The sequence below is a fragment of the Barbus barbus genome, assembly GCF_936440315.1.
Source record: "Barbus barbus genome assembly, chromosome: 43".
NCBI lineage: Eukaryota > Metazoa > Chordata > Actinopteri > Cypriniformes > Cyprinidae > Barbus > Barbus barbus.
Window position 1 is genome coordinate 16,071,049 of NC_136721.1, and position 21,755 is coordinate 16,092,803.

The following is a 21,755-nucleotide window of genomic DNA, read 5'->3' on the forward strand; positions in this document are numbered from 1 at the left end:
CCAATCTGACTTTGTTGGTACCATGATGCTGATCATCAACTTTCTTTGTCAACTCAGGCTTTGATCCCGAGTTTATGGAGCATGTGTACATGAACGTGAGACATCACTGCCGAACAGCCAATCACAAGCCTTGGTTATAGGTTAAAGGATTGAAGAATATGATGAATTTAAATGCATTTACAATGAAAAAAGTACTTGTTCATGAAAGAGGACAAATAAAAGAAATTATCTTGCTTTATCAGTGCAGTCTCAAGTGAAACTTAAGTTAGTTTATATAGTTGGAAACATACAGCGATAGAGACTCAAATGTAAGGCCACGTAGTCATTTTTAAAGCATTATCTATTGATTCTACAGCTTATTTATATTACATACGATCTGTATATATTAACATTCATTTAAAATAATTGATTTAATAACTTTTAAACTAAAATTGCTTGTGTGTAATGGATTAATAATAATATAAATCATATAATTATATAAAACATGTAAAATAACTAAGTAATTATCATTAAAGCCAGACATGTTTTTTAAGACTAGTGACCTTTAATTTGGAGCAAGACATCTGATTGGTCCAATTTCAGTTTGAGATCTCTAACCCAGAACATAACCTGCCCCGGAGCTGGTTAGCTGTGCAGTGTAAGTTACTATGGCAATGAACGCAACTAAAAGCCAAGCCACTTTCATGGTACCTAAAACCCAGGATTGGTGCAAACTAAACTGAAACTTACCTGGCTAGCCAGCTAATCCGTCTTCATGGTACAGGCCCCAGGGGTGTCAAACTCAGTTCCTGAAGGGCCGCAGCATCACATTTTCAAATAAGCCTGAAGGAATTGATTAGCTAGATCAGGTGTGTTTAATTAGGGTTGCATCTAAACTCTGCAGGGCTCCGGCCCTCCAGGAACTGAGTTTGACACCCCTGGTCTAGATAGTTGCTGTTGGTTAAAAAGTAGCAATGTATTCTATGTATTCAAATAAATTAAAAAACAACATTTTTTGGAAGCAACATATAAATCAGAAATATTATCATTGTATCTCATTTGGGGTCAGTAAGATTATAATTTTTTATTAAATAAAAAAGGTTTTAGGTTCATTCACACCAAGGACGATAACTATAACATTTTAAAAATATAATTGTAAAATAATAGAGAAGGCCAGATAGCTATAACAATAACAGGAAGGAACAACATCACTGGAATCACTTTCACATACAGTAAGGGTGGGCAATATACCAGTAGATGTGATTAACCAGTAGAAATTTGTCAGCGTGTAGAGATTTTCGACTATTGTCTCTATCGCGGTTACACGCTCATGTGACATTGATGTGCTACGTGGTCACGAAAACGTATCGTTTGCATGCGTTTTTAACGATAAGCCGTTGAAACTCAAATAGCAGCGAAAGAGAACTAATTTCCCTATATGCACGCTGTCTGATAACCGTTTATGAGCTCATAAAGCACGGGAGTATTGAACTGGGTCATTTTTGGTGCTTTATAGGCCTTGAACAGTAAAATATACACTTTTATGTGTCAAAATGCCTGTCTTTGCAAGCATCCTTGTAAACAGCAAACAGCTGAGAAAGAAAACGCGTGTAGCAGCATATTGATCCGGGCAGCTCTTAAAGTGACAGCAGTCTAATATTCCTACTGTCTGTCATTCATGTTAATCAAACAACAAAAGTGAGAAGATCTCTCACTGCTCTTGACTTAATCATTTTGTAACTTTAGTAAGAAGAAATATATATTTAATTTACACAGTGAATAATATGCAGTGTTTTTTTACGTTTGAGAACTTTATACAATGTATGTAGCATTTCTTATTTATTTGTTCTACTGTAATTTTTTGTCCTATTCCTTGTACTTAGTTTCTTAAAGTTTTTAAAAATTATTTATGCTAGTATTTTTGTCATATTGACATTGGTGACAAGAATTATAACATGTCTATGATAATCAAAATTTTTGCTATCATAAAGACCTTATTTAAAGCAAAAATAACTATATCATGATATATACGGTCCCCTCCATAAGTATTGGAACAGTAAAGGTGAAATTGCTCTGTTGGCTGTGGAGTCAAGACATTTGCAAATATGATTAAAAGATGAATATGAGACAAAACTACAGAATCTCACATTTTATTATTAGCTGTTTCAACACACACGTTTTACTAAATAAAAAGAACAGCACTTTTAGAGTCCATCCCACTCATTGATGTGAGCATAAGTATTGGGACAGCTGAACATAAGGCAGATATAAAAGATCAAAAGCTATCATTTAGTTGCAGATCCCTTGCAAACAATCACAGCAGTGAGTCTGTGACCCATAGACATCACCAGACTCTTGGTCTCATCCTTTGAAATACTTTTCCCAGCCTTTAATGCAGCCAATTTCAACTGTTGCTTGTTTTGGGGAGTTTCTGTCTTTACTCTCCTCTTCAGCTGGTGAAATTCATATTCAATCAGATTTAAATCTAGAGACTTGGGCAATCTAAGACTTTCCATTTCTTTGCCCTTATAAATTCCTTGACTGAACTGGCAGGGTGTTTTGGGTCATTGTCCTGATGCAATATGAAGCACTTCCCAATGAATCTGGTGGCATTTTCTTGAATATTGGTAGGCAAGATGGTTTTGTACCGTTCCAGATTCATTCTGCTTCTGTCATCATACATTAAGTCATCAGTAAAGTTGAGAGGGCCTGTTCCAAGGCAGCCATGCATGCCCATGCCATGACACCACCTCCACCATGCTTTACAGATGAGGCTGTATGCTTGGGATCATTGCAGTGCATCAGTTGGTTGCAGGTGTCGCTGGTGGTTTCTAAACTCTTGATTTCTCCATGCCCCTTGTTTTTGCTATAGCTCTAATTTACTTCCTCTCTTCTTTTAGCATCCAAATTGCTTTTCTCTCAAAGTCAGCTCCCTCATCTTCATCCTGGTTTGTGTGTGTCATCATCGAATGCAAGATTCAGAATACAGAAGTAATGGACATAACTGATACGACACATTCCCTGCTTTTATTAATATCTGAAGAATTAATGCAACAGGAGACAGGCCTGTGAGGCAACTGTTCCAATACTTATGCTCCCATCAGATAGAGGGATGAAACTCTAAAAGTGCTGAACTTCTTAGCTGGTAAAACATCTGTGTGTTGAATCAAAATGTGACATTCTGTAGTTTTGTCTCATATTCATCTTTTAATCATATTTGTAAATGTCTTGACTCCACAGCCAACAGAGCAATTTTGTCTTTACTGTTCCAGTACTTTTGGAGGGCACTGTATGTATGTATGTATGTATATGTGTATATATATATGTATATGTGTGTGTGTGTGTATATATATATATATATATATATATGTGTACATATGTGTATATATACACACGTGTGTATTATTATATATATATATATGTGTTACTGTGAAATAAAATTACTCATATCGTGATATAATATATATTTTTGGCATATCGCCCACTCCTACTTTCACAGCAATATTTTTTCAAACATTGGCAAAGTTTGCAAATTTTCTATTTTTGTATTGTTATATCAGGTTTAGAGACATGTGACATGGAAAACATCTACCTATTCTGTCTACAGGAGTGTTGAGAGGGAGAAATCCCCGTTTCATGAGCTGCTCCATAGTTTCATCATCCTCAGCATGTATTTCCGACACCATGTTACAGGGAATAAGTCCAGACCTGCCCCGGATCTCCCCACGATAAAAGCCATCATTATCCTTATCCCCATACACCTTAAACACAGAGACAGAAGGATGCTGAAACAATGGGTGGGCCATTTAACAATAGATCATCAACTCCAGTTGAGCGGTACCTTGATAATCTGTCCCTCTTTAAAAGGGAGCTCCTCATCAGCTGCATCAGGGTTAGGGGACATGGAGAGAGGGTCATAGTCAAAGAGCGCAACAAAGATTTGAAACGGATCCTCCTGCTCAGACTCATCGTAGTACGGGGGAGAGCGGTGGCTTCGGTCGCGGTATCCATCTAAAATGATAAAGATGGGTAAAAAAACAAGACGTCTAGTAGGCAGGATTAATTGGCACCATGTTACCCCTTACATGGATAGCTGGATAGCCTGCAGTGTAATATTTTTACATAACCATTTTTATAATTATTGTATATTTACTAAAAATGCTTCTATTAATTGAGGGATTACATGTCAAAAATATATATACAAAAGTTTGAGGTTGGCAAGATTTTTGAAAGAAGCCTCTCGTGCTCCCAAAGGCTGCATTTATTTGATCAAAACCAGTAAAATTGCTTCATATTATTATAATTGAAACGGTTTTCTATTTTATTATATATTTTTAAATGTAATTTATTCCTGTGATGCAAAACTGAATTATTAGCAGCCATTAATCCAGTCTTCTTAATCCAGGATTCTTTGGAAATAAATATGAAGTTCAAAAGCATTTATTTGAAATAGAAATCTTTAGTAACAAATATCTTTACTCTCACTTTTGTTCAATTTAATGCATCATTGCTAAACATTGCAAAGTATACATTAAAAAATGAATATAGTAATATATACACTGTATAAATTTAATATTATTTGATGTTATTTAGATATTGTCAACTACCCAAATATGGCTGTGCACTTGTCCTGGAATAGAAAACAATATACAATATGCATGTCTTTAAAGTTCAAGCATTCAAGACTTTTTAAAGATGGGCATACAAACATCCAAAGGATTTTCTAAAGCAAGTAATTAACAGCATACATGTTCTCATCTCTGCATATTACAACAGACTATATGAATATGCATGCAGTTCAGTCCAATGGAGTGAAATTCCTCTCCATACTTGCACAATCCATTTATTTGCCAAACACATCTTGGTGAGTTGAGGAAAACAGACATTTCTTACAGTAATGTGATGGTTATGATGTGTGTCACTGTTTGTGTTCGCCAGTGTGTGGGTGTGTGGTGATTGGGAAAGAAGCACCCATATGGCAGCCAATTACAGATGAGCAGCAAGCCAAACATGAAGCTCCTGACAGGCACACACACAGACCGAGAGAAAGGGAGAAGAAGAGGGGGAGCACACGCAGTCTGAGCTACTGTAACCATGCAGAGTTCTGGATCCAAGAAAGACCCATCAGATGGGGCACATTAGCCCCAGATAAAATTACACCCGTTTCCTTTGTCCCTGTCACAACTATGAAGCTGTGCTCGAATGTGACTCCAACATGCCCAATGTGCATTCCACACAGTTGCCTTTGCAGTCGATGCCAAGGAACCGTTTGCGTTCTCTTCCTGGTCAACCGTTACCTACATACATATTCGGTGGCATTAATTCGGTGCGAGATGCCGCCCTTTAACTTTCACCATTCAGTCATGCATGGCCAAAGTAAAAGTATGATTGTGGTCAGGTTGAAAACGAGGAGGATTTTGGCAGGCATCCATTGGTGGGGCAGTGCAAAGGGGGAGGAGCATTCTCTGTGCAAACATGTCGCTATTGGCGCTATCTTACAGCACCACTTCCAACACAAGCGTCCATCTCGGTTCAGTCCATTGCAGTTTCATGCGTTTGGTCATTTTCTTTCTCCTCGGGCCTCACTCTAAATGCACGTACCATAAGGAGGCCTGCGTCCCCCGTGCCTTCGGGTGGACCATGTCCTGTGTCGCGCTACACTGCCATAGTAAACATCCTCCTTGACGGGAGAGAGGTTCCCTTCATTGTTACTCTCAGTGGTTATCTCTGAGGGAAACACCAATCAGAGAGTCGTTATACCATGCGAAGGCTGTTCTGCGTCAACCTGTCCAGACTGGAGACGCCTAACTACTCTGGCATGTAATCGATTTAAAGATTCAGAGAGGGTTATAATGATTGAAAGCAACAGGATATGGTTATGGTTGGAACACACAGTGGTGGTCTGGCACACATTGACAAGCTAATGAACAGTTCAGACAGAGAAAATGTGGAGCAGGAGGACAGACAAGCCCTGAACGCATGTCTCAGACTCCTGTCTCTTACTGGGAGAGCACTGACCAATGGATGGGACCGTGAGGGGTCGGCGCTGAGGTTGAGGACCTCTGTGAGATGGCTTCCGGTATGATTCTCGATCCAGCTGGCTCGAAGATGGAGTGCTGCCTCCGGTCTTGAATCGGGAAGAAACCAAACTAGTTAAAGCCATGCAAACCAAGATGTCATTGGGGTATTGTGAGATGTCTTCCCTTTTTTATATACCTTGAGTGCATTGTGGGAGTTTCGTCGCCTGCCTTCTTCATGCTGCATTTCAGAATACAACTCCTCCTCGTCCTCTTCCATGATGTCCGAGAGGTCCGAGCCTCGACTGCTCTCTGTATGATACTCTTCGCTGTGACTGTAATGAGACTGTGAAATGCAGATTGTGAGGAAAAAAACGAAAACATAAGCTAATACAGCACACCTAATCATTCAATGCTGACATTTGCCTATTATGCCTGTTGTTGTATGGTAAGGCAATCACTTCAACTGCCATACCTGCCTGCCCAGCTCTGAGCCCCTGAGGAAGTCATCCACAGATGCTCCTCTTCTGCGGGCCTGATAGCTTTCCTCATCCTCTTCCTCATCTGAATTTTGAGAGTGAAAGCTCTGGCTTCTCCTCTCCATCTAAATATATTAAAGTACTTTCAGAAATCTTAATAAAGAAATCTGACAGTTATGCTGAGGTTAAGTACTGACAAGATAGCTAATCTTCTGTATGTTCATTAAGAGTCCTCATTTGCACATATTAACCCTAGAATGCCGAAAGGGTCAAAACTGACCGGATAGGGTGTTATTATAATCATTTTTTTAAATGATTTGATTCATTTGTATTTCCCATAGATGTTGTATGTTATCCTCAGCAAAAATTTTGCATATTTGTTATTCATAGTATCAAAAAAAACTACCCCTAGTCTTTGAAAAAGGGGTCAGAATGACATGTATATATTTCCTATGGAATTCTAACTCACAATAATAATAATAATAATAATAATAATAATGCATTCTTGAATAAAAAGTTGTTTCTGTTCACAAAATGATCTAAAAATAAGATATTTATATATAATTTTTTTATAGATTTTCTAAATAACCAATAAATAAAACAAACTATAAATAAAAAGACAGCAAATTCTCACAAACATTATTTTAGTTATAATGTTAAATTCAATATGTTTTATTGTAAATATACATGGAAAAGAACAAATGAACATTACTGAAACATAAACGTATATAATCAAGTTAATAATTCTGTAAGTACATAATCTTAAATTATTTCATTACACTTAAAGGGATAGTTCACCCTAAAAAATGAAAATACTGTCATAATTTAATCACCCTCATGGAGTTTCAAAATGCATTAGACTTTGGTTAATCTTCTCACAAAATAAAGATATTTTTAATGAAACCTGAGAGGTTTCTATCCCTCAGTTCAAAGTCCTGGTAAACAAAACCTAGAATATCCAAAAAGGTCTTAAAGTTGTTGTAAAATGAATCCATATGTATTGAGTGCTTTAAACTTGTGAAGAGATATGATAGCTTTATATGATGAACTTTCTTTTTTGGTTGAACTATCTTTTAAAATAATGTATATATATATATATATATATATATATATATATATATATATACACATATGTGCGTGTACATACATACATGCGCGTGCGTGCGTGTACACACACACACACACACACTTGTTCATCTATATAAAAATTTCAATAAAACTGATATAAAATAAAGTAATCAATAAAAAGAAGAATAAAAAGATTTTTAAAAAACTTTGATATGGGTCATTTTGACCCACGTTATTCAAGTTTCTTGTCATGCATTCTAGGGTTAAGGTTGGTTTGCAGCTACTTTATATAACATGCTTCTTGCTGACTTGACTCACCCGTCCACTCTCTGCAGCCACTCTTTGGGCTGCCTCTCGGGCAATAGCCTTGGCCACAGTGTCAGGAATGAGTGTACCCCTGGGCTGGGGGAGGATCCTTTGAGGTGATGGGGAGCGGAGGTTTTGGCAGGCCGGGGCATCCAGGGTGTGTCCATGTGGCAGGCCTGTGGGCATGCCTGATGGGGAGCAGCCAGTCTCCCATGGCTGAGGAGGGCCCCCTCCATGATGAAGCATTCCTGGCCCTGGCTCTTTGGTTTCCAGCTCTCTGGCACTTAGTGGTCTTTGGGATTGGGGAAGGGGCAGTTGGGGAATGTGAGGCTGGGGCATCGGGATAGCTGGCTGGGGTTGAAGCATGGGGATGACTGTCTGGGGTTGGGGCATGGCCATGGGTTTTTGGGGCTGAGGCATAGGCATGGGTGGTTGGGGCATGGGCATGGACGTCTGAGGCTGGGGCATTGGGATGGTGGGCTGGGGTTGAGGGATGGGGTGTGGTGGTAAAGGCAGGAGGTGGGGTGGAGAGGGCTGTGTTGGATGGGGCATACGGTGGGGATGGGTGGGTGGTTGTGGTCCAGGGTGAGGGGGAAGGGCCCGGATTTGAGGATGAGGAGGCATTGGTTGGGACTGCTGGGGTGGGAGAGGTGATTGCATGTGGTGAGGAAGAGGAAGGGTTTTAGGAAGAGGCACCAGCAGGTGGTTTGGAATGACGGCGGCATGGGAGTCTTGAGATTCCCCTTGTGCTGATAAAGTCCTGACAATAACTTCACGGGCCTCCAAGTACTGGAGACGGTTCAGTTCTACTGCCGCATAGTCTGCCAGTGGATACAACACCTCAGCAATCTGAAACAGCATTAGTATTAGCATTAAGATGACGTCCCATTTACAGTTTTTTAGCTCATTTTTGCAGGCGAAATTTGGTAATTTGAATAGGAAACAATAGATAATGGACCTTTTTTTGCGACTGCATGTGGCCGCACCTTTAGAATCAACATTCTCCTCATTAACCATCCAAATAACGTAACAAAAAGACTGTTAGTGTGAGAATCTTTCATCACGTAAAACCACCATAAACAATGAATTCAAGTGTTTAGAATCACCCAACTCCCCCAACAGAGGGCATCAGAATAACTTTTTGATAAAAATAGGTCTTGATGACTCTTAGCCTTCATGTGGTCCAGAACTGTTCTGTCACATAAACATCGCAAGATATGACTGCTTTCTTCTTACCCTCTGACCCTTAGTGCACACTGCATAGCCAATGACATTTGCACCATTGGAGGTTCCCATAGGTGTCATTGGAGGTGGCTTCCAGCAAACTTGGAGGACTCCTGGTGCTTGTCCACACTGGACCTGGACTTCTTGAGGAGGCAGAGGGGGTCCTGGGGAGGGACAGACAACCACTAGTTAGTTACAGTAACATACATGACACTATAGACATGATGTTTAGAAAGGATTGTGTTCACTGCATTCATTCGCTTGAACTCGAGTGTACAGTAATATGGTAATTTCAACGGCTTCACAGCTGAATAACGGTATACGGGCAAGCATTACTTCCAAGTGCCTGAGCATCTCAGGTAATTATTTAATCCAATTAGCCTCACTAAACCCATTTCTGTTGCCTTTGACTATTTTAAGTGGAGTGTTGTGCTAATCAGAACAACAAAAATAGCCGTTTTCTGTCTATTTTGCATCTCAAAGGAGATTGTGTGTGCTATTAGGGTCCAATATGTGTGTCAGCCTTACAGGGTAAAAATACAGATTTTCGGATTAAATAAGATTTGAACAATTCTGACACTGATTCTTATAATCCCAAAATAAATCTTCAGTGGCTATGGGAATATTTGTTTGTTCAGCATTTCCCATCACTGCATTCTGCTGAACTAACTCAACTGTACAGTTTAGACCCTGTTCTTAACTTTTACAATTAAATATTTGTAATGTACTAAATCAGATGGTTCCCTTTATCAGTGCTATCAGAAATTGGTGCTGATTTTACCTAAGCTGTGAATGCGTTTTCACAGTCTGTGATGCAATAAAAATTGTGCGTACTGCAAAATCTTGCAGGTTAGTTCTGGCAGGTCACGTTAGTCAAGCTCGCATCAGCTGACTCTCAGCTGATCCCCATCTACCTATAGGAATACGACACCTAAGTATCCATATATAAGGTCTGTCAGTATTATCAGCAGTTTTTGCATTGCTGAATAGCTAATTACCCTCCTCCATCCCCAAGTCCTCCTCTGTCAGTCAGGATCCAGCCTTCTGATTCTCTTTTGAATCAGACTAATTCTAAAATGTGTACATAAATGACTGAACTTTAACAATATCTGCAATACTTTTGTTGGTTCTGTTCTGTTTACCCTGGGGGGTTATCGCTGCTCTCCCTGCTGTCATCCATGCTAGGCTGCATGGATGCGCAGGGAGATCTTGCCCAGAACAGTACCATACCGCCAATCCAAATTGTATGCTAATTGTCACTCATCTTTGACGATAGTGGTCCTGACAGAAATAATGGACTTCTTTTGTGTTATCTTCACAAGCTACAAAAACAAGCGTTCAATACAACTAACTGAAGTACAATTCATAAACAAATTACTTGGTTATTTTAAGTGAATCAGAAACATACAATGCAACAGTGTAGTTTGATTCACAAACAAATGACTCTTATAAGGGATAGTTCACCCAAAAATGAAAATTCTGTCATTAATTACTCACCCTCATGTCATTCCAAACCCGTAAGACGTTCATCTTCGGAACACAAATTAAGATATTTTTGATGAAATCCGAGAGCTTTCTGACCCTCCATAGACAGCAAAGGTCCTTCCATGATCAAGGCACAGAAACGTAGTAAGGAGGACTTCGTTAAAATATTTCATGTGACATCAGTGGTTCAACTGTAATTTTATGAAGCTACGAGAATACTTTTTGTGCGCAAAGAAAACTAAAAGAACTACTTTATTCAACAATTCTTTTCCTCCGCATCACCCTGTAGTGTCATTTTGGAGAGTATCACAACCCATGCGTGCTTTTCCTGCACGTAAACAATGCATGTGCATGGTACTGCTGAAGTAGAACACACATGCGCTGCGCCTTGTTTACATTCAGAGGAAAACATGCATGTGTCGTGATACGTGATACATATGCATTTGCATACCTCTGAGCAACCTGTTTGCACCATAGATTGTAAAAAAGATGGACGAAAAAGTAGAAAAAGAAGAAAAGTGAAGCCACCATTGTCCCAATAAGGTGCGGCCATATTGCGCTGATTTGGGACCCGAGCCTGCACAGTAGTGAGCGAAGTGGAGCTGCGTCCCGCACACACTCCCACAGAGTCGATCACAAACACACGTCCCTGAGACTTTTTAAATTAGTCTGACTGCTCCAATTTTTTCTACTGATTGCCGTATAACAGGTTTGTGTTAAAATAAGGTAAATATAACTCCAATCTCTTCCTGAAGATCCCAAAAAAGTTGGCGCATCAATTCACTCAGAGAAGCTGTCAATCACAGCTGTCAATCATGACGTCACACTCCCGTTTTTATAGCATCAATTAACTAACTAAAACCAACCTTATTTAAAAAAATGAACACTTGAACTTACATCAGTATGATAAAATCTAAATCAAATGATAAAAACCATCTTTGAAAACAAAATATTTGAAGTGAAATTTAATTATTTAGTTTGTCTCACGTCCCATTAGATTACATGGAGAGGGCGGGTTTTATGACCTATACTGGAACCAGCCAACTGGGGGCGATCAAAATGTGATGGCTTCACTTTTGAGGACTAGTGCGGCACACTTGGGCCCTGTCCCAAATGGAACACTTCATGTGTACTTTCTGTCTTGCGGACTTACAATAGCCGCCGCGTGCGCGTGTCCATGTCCGTTAAGTCCACGAGACCGTAGGGTGTCCCATTCATCATTTTAGTGTTCAAAAGGGTGCTTGCGAGGCTGCTATGTGCCCTTGATCTGCACTAGTGCGAGCTCCGCAGCAGACTTCTACCCGACAGTCAAAGCAACATCACGTCATGAAAGTGTGGACTCAGAGGAAAACTGCGAGGGTTTAGGGAGCCATTTGGGACAGGGCCTTGGTTTGCGCAGACAGGATATGTCATCAGTGCGTTCACGTACACCATACAGACAGAGAGAGAATGCCAGGCAAACATCAACAACCTGACTTTCCTTCCTGGTATTGTAGTACTATTACTATAACATTTTCTAACCGGTGAAAGACAAATTATGTATTGTAATAATGTTGTCTCTGGTCGTCTGGTCTGTGTACGTATACGCGTTCAGGGGGCGTGGCTTTGGACGGCGATTTGTAGGGAGGGTGGGATGTACGTTTTCAGTGCTATCAGGCTAAAGTTAACATTTTTCAAGATATCCTACTGCACCTTTAATTTGTGTTCCGAAGATGAACGAAGGTCTTACGGGTTTGGAACGACATGAGGATGAGTAATTAATGTCAGAATTTTCATTTTTGGGTGAACTATCCCTTTAAGTGAATCCAAAAAATACAAACAGTGAAACAGTGTAGTTGGATTCACAAACAAATAACCTTTATGAACTGGTTCTTTTAAGTGAATTAAAAACACACAGCATGACAATGTAGACAGACTCTCAAACAAATGACTCTTATAAAATAGTTATTTTAAGTGAATCAAACACATACAGTGCATCAGTGTAGTTTGAACAGGTTCATTACATTAATAATTAAAAACAGCATTATCAGAGAGACACCTTATAAATTAAATGCGTTTAATATTGGAGCGATATCTTAACAATTTTAGAGTTGAATCTCACCTGCAGCTTGGGTGCAGAACTCCACCCCAGCCTCTCTCTTCTCTCTCTGTTCCAGAGGCATGTGCCAGGGCACCTGGTGAGGTTTGGCCAAAACTTTTACTTTGTACACTGTGGAAGCCTTCAGGTTCACAAAACGCAGTTTGTAAGAGCACGGCTTCACCACAGCATGCTCCACACCATCTAAGTACACAACATGGGCGTAGTTACTATTACTGGGCAGCCATGAAAGTTCAGCAGAGTCACGTAAAATATCATCCACGCGCAGACTGGTGGGTGCCACCACAACATTGCGGCCCACCAGCAAGGTGCAGCGCAACTCATCAGAGAGCCCCCTGTCCGTTACGCTCTGTACCGACACGCGGTATGTGCAGGCAGCCAGGTCCAGCTTTTCGAGAAGCAGTTTGGTCCTGCCTCCAAATGGCACAGAGGAACGTACTTCCCCATCCACTAAGATATTGTAGGCGTTGATGTCGCCCCAGCCAAGGGGCACTAGAGGTGCTTCCCAGGCCACTATCACACTTCTCGCCAGCTGTTTGATCAGGTTGATCTTCCTGGGGTAAGGCACGATGTCATCACTCAGCTCCTCTCCATCCAGAGTGCCTGTCCCATTGCTGCAGTGGCCGAGAGAGTCGCTGCTAAGGCTGTCCAGAGGAGCGCCTCCATCTATGGTCGCCAGGCTCAGACAGCTCTGCTCCAGCCTGCCCTGCTCCTCTCCACCCTCGATAGATGGCTTTTCCTTGTCCTGGACAAACTCCACAAAATTAGAGGGAACCAGACCACGCTGGCCATCCAATAGCTCTCCTAGAACAAACAGAAATAGAAAGATCTCATAAGCTGCAGCAGATCTCATTACATAAAATGTCATTGTGATGCATTTTGTAAGTGTAAGGGAGGCCAGCGGGTAGGTGCTGTGCAGGTAAACCGCACTCAGGGCCTGAGGCGGGGGGGTTGTTATATGGTTACATAAGCATGTCATTTTAATACATGCTGCCAAGTGATGCTTACTGACTAAATTCACTGTTAGTCGTCTATGTCAATTATTTACGTCCATTAGCAAATAAGTTGTTAGGATTTTTTTTAGATGTTGGACAACTGGAGATTCAATTGCATAGTTGTTTTTTAATGTAGATTCTTAAAGGCTTACTCCACCCCAAAATGAAAATTGTGTCATTAATCACTTACCCCCATGTCGTTCCAAAGCTGTAAAAGCTTTGTTTGTCTTCGGAAAAACAATTTAAGATATTTTGGATGAAAACCGGGAGGCTTGAGACTGTCTCATTGACTGCCAAACAATTAACACTGTCAAGGCCCAGACAAGTACGAAAGACATCGTCAAAATAGTCCATCTGCCATCAGTGGTTCAACCGTAATTTTACGAAGCTACAAGAATACTTTTTGTATGCAAAGAAAACAAAAATAACGACTTTATCCAACAATTCGATGACTCTGCGTCAGCGTAGCGAGTGGATACTTTTGGAGAATATCCACTGGACACAAACAGCGTAGGCTGTTCTGTGTCAGCCACACCACACGGATACACTTTCTATGTATGTTTATGCTTTGATTTGAACGAAAATAGCGTATTTATTATTATTAAATATTACGGTTGAACCACTGATGGCAGACTATTTTGACAATGTCTTTCATACTTTTCAGGGCCTTGATGGTGTTAATTGTTTGGCAGTCAATGGGACAGTCACAAGCCTCCCCCTTGTCATCCAAAATGTATTAATTTGTGTTTCGAAGACAAACAAAGCTTTTACAGGTTTGGAACGACACGGGGGTAAAGTGATTAATGGCAAAATTTTCATTTTGGGGTGGAGTAACCCTTTAATTCATTCTACAATAATAATTACACCTCTCGTATCATAACTCAATTACCTTCATAAAATCCATCATCGTCCATGCCTCCATATACGTACAAATACTTCCCTGCCACAAGAGGGAGCTCTGCTTCTGGATGCTCATTAGGTCCATCATAGGGATTATAACTGGCCAAAAGATCAGAGAGTTAGAGGAAAATAAAACAAAGAAACAAAATATAAACACACACATGTATGCCTATGTATATATACATTATATAAGAGTTCACTACTGTTCAAATGGTTGGAGATAGTAAAAATTTGTTTGAATTTTTTGTACATGAAACATTAAAAATTCTCTTATGCTCACCAAGGCAGATTTTTTTTTGATTGTGAAATATTATTACAATTTAAAAACGTTTTATATTTTAATGCAATATAATAATTAATGTAGTTTATTCCTGTGATGGCAAAGCAGAATTTTCAGTAGCCTTTACTCTAGTCTTCAGTGTCATATGATCCTATCATTCTAATATGCTGATTGGTGCTCAAGTAACGTTTCTTATAAACAGTTGAAAACATCTGTGCTGCCTTTATATTCTTGTGAAAAAACAGGGTCATTTTCTTTTCAGGATTCTATGATATATAGAAATTTTAATTTGAAAGAAATCTTTTGTAACATTTATATATCTTGACTGTTACTTTGATTTATTTAATGCATCCTGGCAGAATAAAAATACAAATTTCTTTCAAAATAACAAACTAAAAACGTATTGACCCCAAACTTTTGAATAATAGTGTCTATATACTCTGTGTTTGTGTGTGTGTAGATATACACAATATATCTCAAGTTGGATAAAAGAGGTAAGAAAAATACCTGTATCGGGCAGTGCAGAGACGGACCTGGCCTGTGTATCTTGTCTTGGACCTCGGAGCTGGGCTCACCTCATCGTCCATCTACGGACAGAGTTGATCCTGATCTTTAAATTCAACACTGAACATCCTAACATGAATTTACTATGCCAGGGTTTGTGTGAGGATCATTACATAACATCCGTTTTTTCCAGTCCTGCTCCCAATGTGCACAGTACACGCATGTGTTCATGGATGATTTGATTCATGCATGATTAAGTGCACAGAGCAGACATGATTATTACCTATTTGCATTGATATCAATATCATACCCTGGGAAAATATAAGGCTGAAGTGTGCAATTTCTTTGGTGGTGAAAGCATCACCAAATTGGTTTTGATTGGTTTTGCCATTATCAATGGTTGAGCCAATTGTGCTGGGTTAAGCTGGCTGAGATGCTCAAACATCCTTTTTGATAGCAGCATAGAGTAATGGTGTTTACACAATACAATGTTTTTGCAAAATCAACATAAAAATGGTTTACAGCTGAGAGAGGAGAAAATATTTTAACATCAAAACAATTGCACACTTCACCTAATTATTAAATGATTGTTTTGTCTCCATACTTTGGGCATCTAAGCTCTCAGTGGAATAGTGGATTGATTTTTCACAAACAACTGACTTTCTTTCCTAAATCATCAGACAATCTTCAACATCTGATATCAGGTCATTTATGGATCTAATTATAGAGAGAGAGAGACCAATTATAAAAGCATGAAATGAGCACATTTCTTTTCTCGAGTAAAATACAGACAGATAAACAGATACTGTTATCCGTTCGCGGCAACGGGTTAACCGAATGATCACAGTGTAGCTGAGACGCATGACAAACCTCTGAGAGGGATGCTTGCACGGGGCTGCTGGAGCGACTCTGGGTTTGGACGGTGGGTTTGACCAACAGCTGCTCTGGCTTGTCTCTCTTGTGTTGCTGTACTATGGACAGTTCTGAGACCAGTGGAGATCCGTCAGATCTCTCATTACCTACAAGCGTGAGTTATAATGGAAATCAATGACTTTTAATCACTGAACAATAGGATGGATTTGAACAAATGGATTTAAATAAGGCTGTGGAAAAAAACATTAGGAAAATGAGAAGGCAATTAAATATATTTATTTAAAATGAAAGGAATTAAAGCAATGTTTTAAAACATATGATTTACTTATTTACGCATGCATTAACTAAATAATAATAAGTAATAACATCTGTAATTTAAAACAGGTTACAATAACATCTGTCATTTAAAAGGTTAATGGTTGGCAATGGCAGTATCAAACATTTAATCATTTGACAATTTCATAATTTTAAAAAATCCATAACAAATATTCACATTCCAACAGTTTTTCTAATAATAATGATGGTAATAATAATACCAATAATAATGATTATTATTATTAGTAGTATTCTTTTAGTATTTAAGACTAGAGTGCTGCTTGGATGATGCATTTTTGTATGCCAAAATGAGCATTTTAGCACTTCTGGTTCCATCATCCTGAAGACAGTGGGCTTTTTTGAATGGATTTTTGGTTAAATGCTTGAAATAAGGTCTAGCTTATGGTGAGTGTATTTAGGCTTCAAAATTCAAATACATAAAATGTATAAAAGTTGTGTTAATTTGTGAAAATGATCATGATGCACAAAACATGTAAGTATCATAAACTTTTGATGGTCACAAAGCTTGCTTTCTGCAATAACTTAAAAAACAATGGAAAAATCCTATTGGGTTTTTGTAGAGAGAATCAGGGTTAGCCTACAAAAACATTACATCATCTTTGCAGCATTCTATTTACTAAAAAAATATTATGCATTCTAAATGTTTCCCCTTACAAAAATCACTATGATTTTACCATGGTACATTAATGTATGAGATAAATGCAATGTGCTGCATGACAAAGGTTAATAAGCCAAAAAAACAAGGCATTTTTATTTAAATTGAGAAATGCCAGAAATTCTAGAAATGTGTTATAAAACTGCTCACAACATTCTGAAATGTCTGTGGTTCATGTGGGAGAAAATACAACCCCATGTGTTTGAAAAATGCTTCACTCACTTTTTTCGGCCAGGTGCTGCAGGCTGTTGTAACTGTTGCACAAGTTTTTCTCCTGTGAGTCAGAGTTGAGTGTATCCTCCGCGTCTGACCCCAGGTGATATTTCTCCAGCTCTTTCGACAAAATATTGCACTGCTCACTCTGTGTCTGGCATTTCTGCTCCAAGTCATGAACCTTGACCTTTGAGAGCCAGGGTAAGGAATATACCAGAAAGAAATACACAAACAATGAAATAAAATCATTTATATCATACACAGGAATAAAAATGCAGATGGAATTCACTGAAATGTAGCAGTAGTTCTCAAATGGTTTTGTTATAGGATCCAGCAATATGCAAAATTATGCCCAACAATATGCAAAATTGACAATTTTGTAAACACATACAGTGGGGCAAATAAGTATTTGATACACTGCCGATTTTTCAAGTTTTCCCACTTACAAAGAATGGAGAGATCTGTAATTTTCATCGTAAGTACACCTCAACTGTGAGAGACAGAATATTAAAAAAAAGAAATCCAGAAAATCACATTGTATGATTTTTGAATACTTAATTTCCATTTTATTGCATAAAGTATTTGATACAATAGAAAAATAGATCTTAATATTTGGTACAGGATCCTTTGTTTACAATTACAGAGGTCAGACGTTTCCTGTAGTTCTTGACCAGGTTTGCACACACTGCGGCAGGGATTTCCATACAGGGATTACCCCCTCCTCCATACAGGTCTTCTCCAGATCTTTCAGGTTTTGGGGCTGTCGCTGGGCAACACGGAGTTTCAGCTCCCTCCATAGATTTTCTATTGGGTTCAGGTCTGGAGACTGGCTAGGCCACTCCAGGACCTTGAAATGCTTCTTACAGAGCCACTCCTTAGTTGACTTTGCTGTGTGTTTGGGGTCATTTTCATGCTAGAAAACCCAGCCACGACCCATCTTCAATGCTCTTACTGAGGGACAGAGGTTGTTGCCCAAAATCGTGCGATACATGGCCCCATCCATCCTCCCCTCAATACGGTGCAGTTGTCCTGCCCCTTTGCAGAAAAGCACCCCCAAAGCATGATGTTTCCACCCCCATGCTTCACGGTTGGGATGATGTTCTTGAGATTGTATTCATCCTTCTTCCTCCTAACATGGCGAGTGGCGTTTATACCAAAAAGTTATATTTTGGTCTCATCTGACCACATGACCTTCTCCCATGCCTCCTCTGGATCATCCAGATGGTCTTTGGCAAACTTCAGATGGGCCTGGACATGTGCTGGCTTGAGCAGGGGGACCTTGAGCGTGCTGCAGGATTTTAATCCATGACGGTGTACTGTGTTACTAATGGTAACCGTTGAGACTGTGGTCCCAGCTCTCTTCAGGTCATTGACCAGGTCCTCCCGTGTAGTTCTAGGCTGATCCCTCACCTTTCTCAGGATCATTGTTACTCCACGAGGCGAGATCTTACATGGAGCCCCAGTCCGAGGGAGATTGACAGTCATTTTGAATTTCTTCCATTTTCTAATAATTGCGCCAACAGTTGTTGCCTTCTCACCAAGCTGTTTGCCTATTGTCCTGTAGCCCATCCCAGCCTTGTGCAGGTCTACAATTTTGTCCCTAGTGTCCTTACACCGCTCTTTGGTCTTTTGTGGAGAGATTAGAAGTCTGATTGAATGAGTGTGTGAACAGGTGTCTTTTATACAGGTAACGAGTTCAAACAGGTGCAATTAATACAGGTAATGAGTGGATGATAGGAGGGCTTCTTAAAGACAAACTAACAGGTCTGTGAGAGCCAGAATTATTGTTTGTTGGTAGGTGATCAAATACTTATTTCATGCAATAAAATGGAAGTTAATTATTTAAAAATCATACAATGTGATTTTCTGGATATTTTAAAAATATTTTGTCTCTCACAGCTGAGGTGTACCTACGATGAAAATTACAGATCTCTCCATTCTTTGTAAGTGGGAAAACTTGAAAAATCGTCAATGTATCAAATACTTATTTGCCCCACTGTATATAGCAGCATAGTGATTACCTGCCTAAAATATTGAACAAACACTAGGCAAAATACAGTATTAATATCCCTGCTATTAGACATATGACCCAGCATTACATCAATTTGCAACAAAATGCTGTAAAGTTTGTTTGGATGCACAGCCTGTAACAATAACAACATGTTAATGGAATTATTTTTTCCTCTATTAGAATCCTATTTATTCTGATATCCTAAGGGGCATATACAAAATCTTTAAACAATAATGATATTAGTTGTGGCACACATCCCTAGTTTTAACTTGAGAGCTTTGTTTTTAGAACACTGTGTCATGCATGAGACACTGCAAAAAAAGAGACACTTTTTAGTGGCAAAGGCATTAGAGGTTTAAATAATGTCTGTGTGTGTGCGTTTAAGTGTATTATCTAACCAGACCTTAATACTGATGCAGTCACATAATTTCATCAGGTCCTAGTTTCACCCCAACAACAAAAGACCTGATGCAAAGAAGACTTGACCTGATGGAAACATGATGGAACTTAATTTTGTTTGTAAACTCTTTAGCAGCAACAATTCACGGCCACAAAGATGGGTGCAGCAGCAAAGATACTCAAAGGACACATAATAATGCAATAATTTTAAAGGGACAGGTCACCCAAAAATTAAAATTCTGTCATTGTTTACTCATCCCTCATGTTTTTCATAATGAATCAAATTTCAGTCTATTCTTCCCACAAAGCCATAACTGGTCTCAAAAATTTGAATGCACAGCATAAATCACAATGACCATTTTTATGATGCTTTTATAATGTTTTTGTGTCCTATTTGAAGCCGGAAAGCCTCAGTTTACTCGTATGGAAGAAAATATTAATAAATTAATCAAAAATGTTCCTCTGGAAGAAAGTCAGATGGGTTTGGAATGAGTAAATTATGACAAAAATGTTTATTTCTGGGTGAATTATTATTTTAAAAGTGCCTCGGTGCATGTTATTTGTATGCGCCCCATGAGAAAAACAAATTGAAATGGAAGGTTATAAAAGAATCTCTGAATGAGTAAGTGTGTGTACCTGCATTTTGTCCATATGGCTGTTTAAACACAAAAGGAAAAAAAATATATAAATCAGATTGACAAGGGTCAGAGATGAAAAATATCACAAAACAAAACAAATATTCAACTATGGAAAAAAGGATAAACTGAATGGCTTGAAACAATATCGCAAGGTATAAAAAAACAATATTAAAGATGGGAAAAGGCAAAAATTATGAAGGTCATAAATATAAGGAAACACTGGAAGGACGCCCCATAGGGGACATAAGTTCTCCTCGAAAGTCAAGCTGATAGTACGTGACAAGCAGAAGCTTCAGACAGGACTGAATGTCAGACACGGAGGTCTTTAATCAAACACATGAGGAATCCAGACAAGTTGCATCTGTCCCTTCTACGTTTATCAGATAATTTGGGTAGACAGTTTCTTTTTGCACGAACGGCAGACTCTTCTGACCAAGCCAGGAGTGTAAATTAGGCTTTTCATAGTAGGATGCCATAGGATAGAAGGAAAGCAAGTAGATAATATTTTACCTCTAGCAGATGCACCACTTCTTCGTGCTCTTTTTCAGCTTCAGCCTGAACCTGAAAATAAGAGATAGCATATTTAGCGTAGCTTTACAAATGTGATTCCATTCACTCAAACCCGATGAACCCAAATCTCAGAAAGTAACTGCAACGTCAGTAGAACATTATAATTTCACATTGATTCTAAAAGATTTGCCAAGATTTGGTTGGCAAAGCTACTTCATCTAATTTCAGACAGATTTATTGATCCCAGAGGGGAAATTCGGTGTTTGAAGGGCAAAACTGTGAGTCACAATTCACAGGAGTTACTCATAAGTGAGTAAAATTACAACAAAAACTCTTTTTGTAGGCAAACAGGAAATTGAAGGATAAAGACAGGCTATGATTGCCATGCAAGTTGTATCAGCAAGTCATTTGTGCATACGTATATGCCTGTGTCGTGTATGTTAGTGAGGTAAAAGCTCTGTCAAACCCCTCCCTAGGGATCTGCACTGATGCGGTGTCTGCTGTCGGCTCTAATTGCTTTGTTTGCCTGTCGCTGCTCCTTCCTGAAAGGCCGCAGACACAAAGAAAAGCAAACAGTTCTGCAGCCATGATCCTATTATGTGACTGCACTGATTTTATCCAGCCATACTGACAGAATATCTATTGCTTCCATGTCAGTAGAATATTTCCTTATCCTTATGTAAACTTATGTGGAAGGACTGGAAAAAAATTATGTTGTGTCATGATCATTAAATTAGATATGATATAACAAATTATAATAAATAGATTGAATAAGATGTGCTGTG

The 21,755-nt window shown here is 39.0% G+C and overlaps 1 protein-coding gene across 1 annotated transcript in view; it reads right to left on the bottom strand.

The window, feature by feature from the left end:
- Positions 1-21,755, bottom strand: part of LOC306862056 (RIMS-binding protein 2-like) — a gene marked incomplete at both ends in the record, with an annotated part of 55,931 nt that overhangs the window by 3,109 nt on the left and 31,067 nt on the right. Inside the window, 13 exons of the mRNA XM_079404654.1 lie at positions 3,572-3,740; positions 3,821-3,990; positions 5,983-6,106; positions 6,196-6,342; positions 6,472-6,600; positions 7,862-8,698; positions 9,086-9,237; positions 12,660-13,460; positions 14,541-14,650; positions 15,339-15,418; positions 16,206-16,354; positions 17,422-17,599; positions 20,971-21,021. Coding sequence (XP_079260780.1) covers positions 3,572-3,740; positions 3,821-3,990; positions 5,983-6,106; positions 6,196-6,342; positions 6,472-6,600; positions 7,862-8,698; positions 9,086-9,237; positions 12,660-13,460; positions 14,541-14,650; positions 15,339-15,418; positions 16,206-16,354; positions 17,422-17,599; positions 20,971-21,021 — 3,097 coding nt within the window. The remainder of the gene's footprint in view (positions 1-3,571; positions 3,741-3,820; positions 3,991-5,982; positions 6,107-6,195; positions 6,343-6,471; positions 6,601-7,861; positions 8,699-9,085; positions 9,238-12,659; positions 13,461-14,540; positions 14,651-15,338; positions 15,419-16,205; positions 16,355-17,421; positions 17,600-20,970; positions 21,022-21,755) is intronic.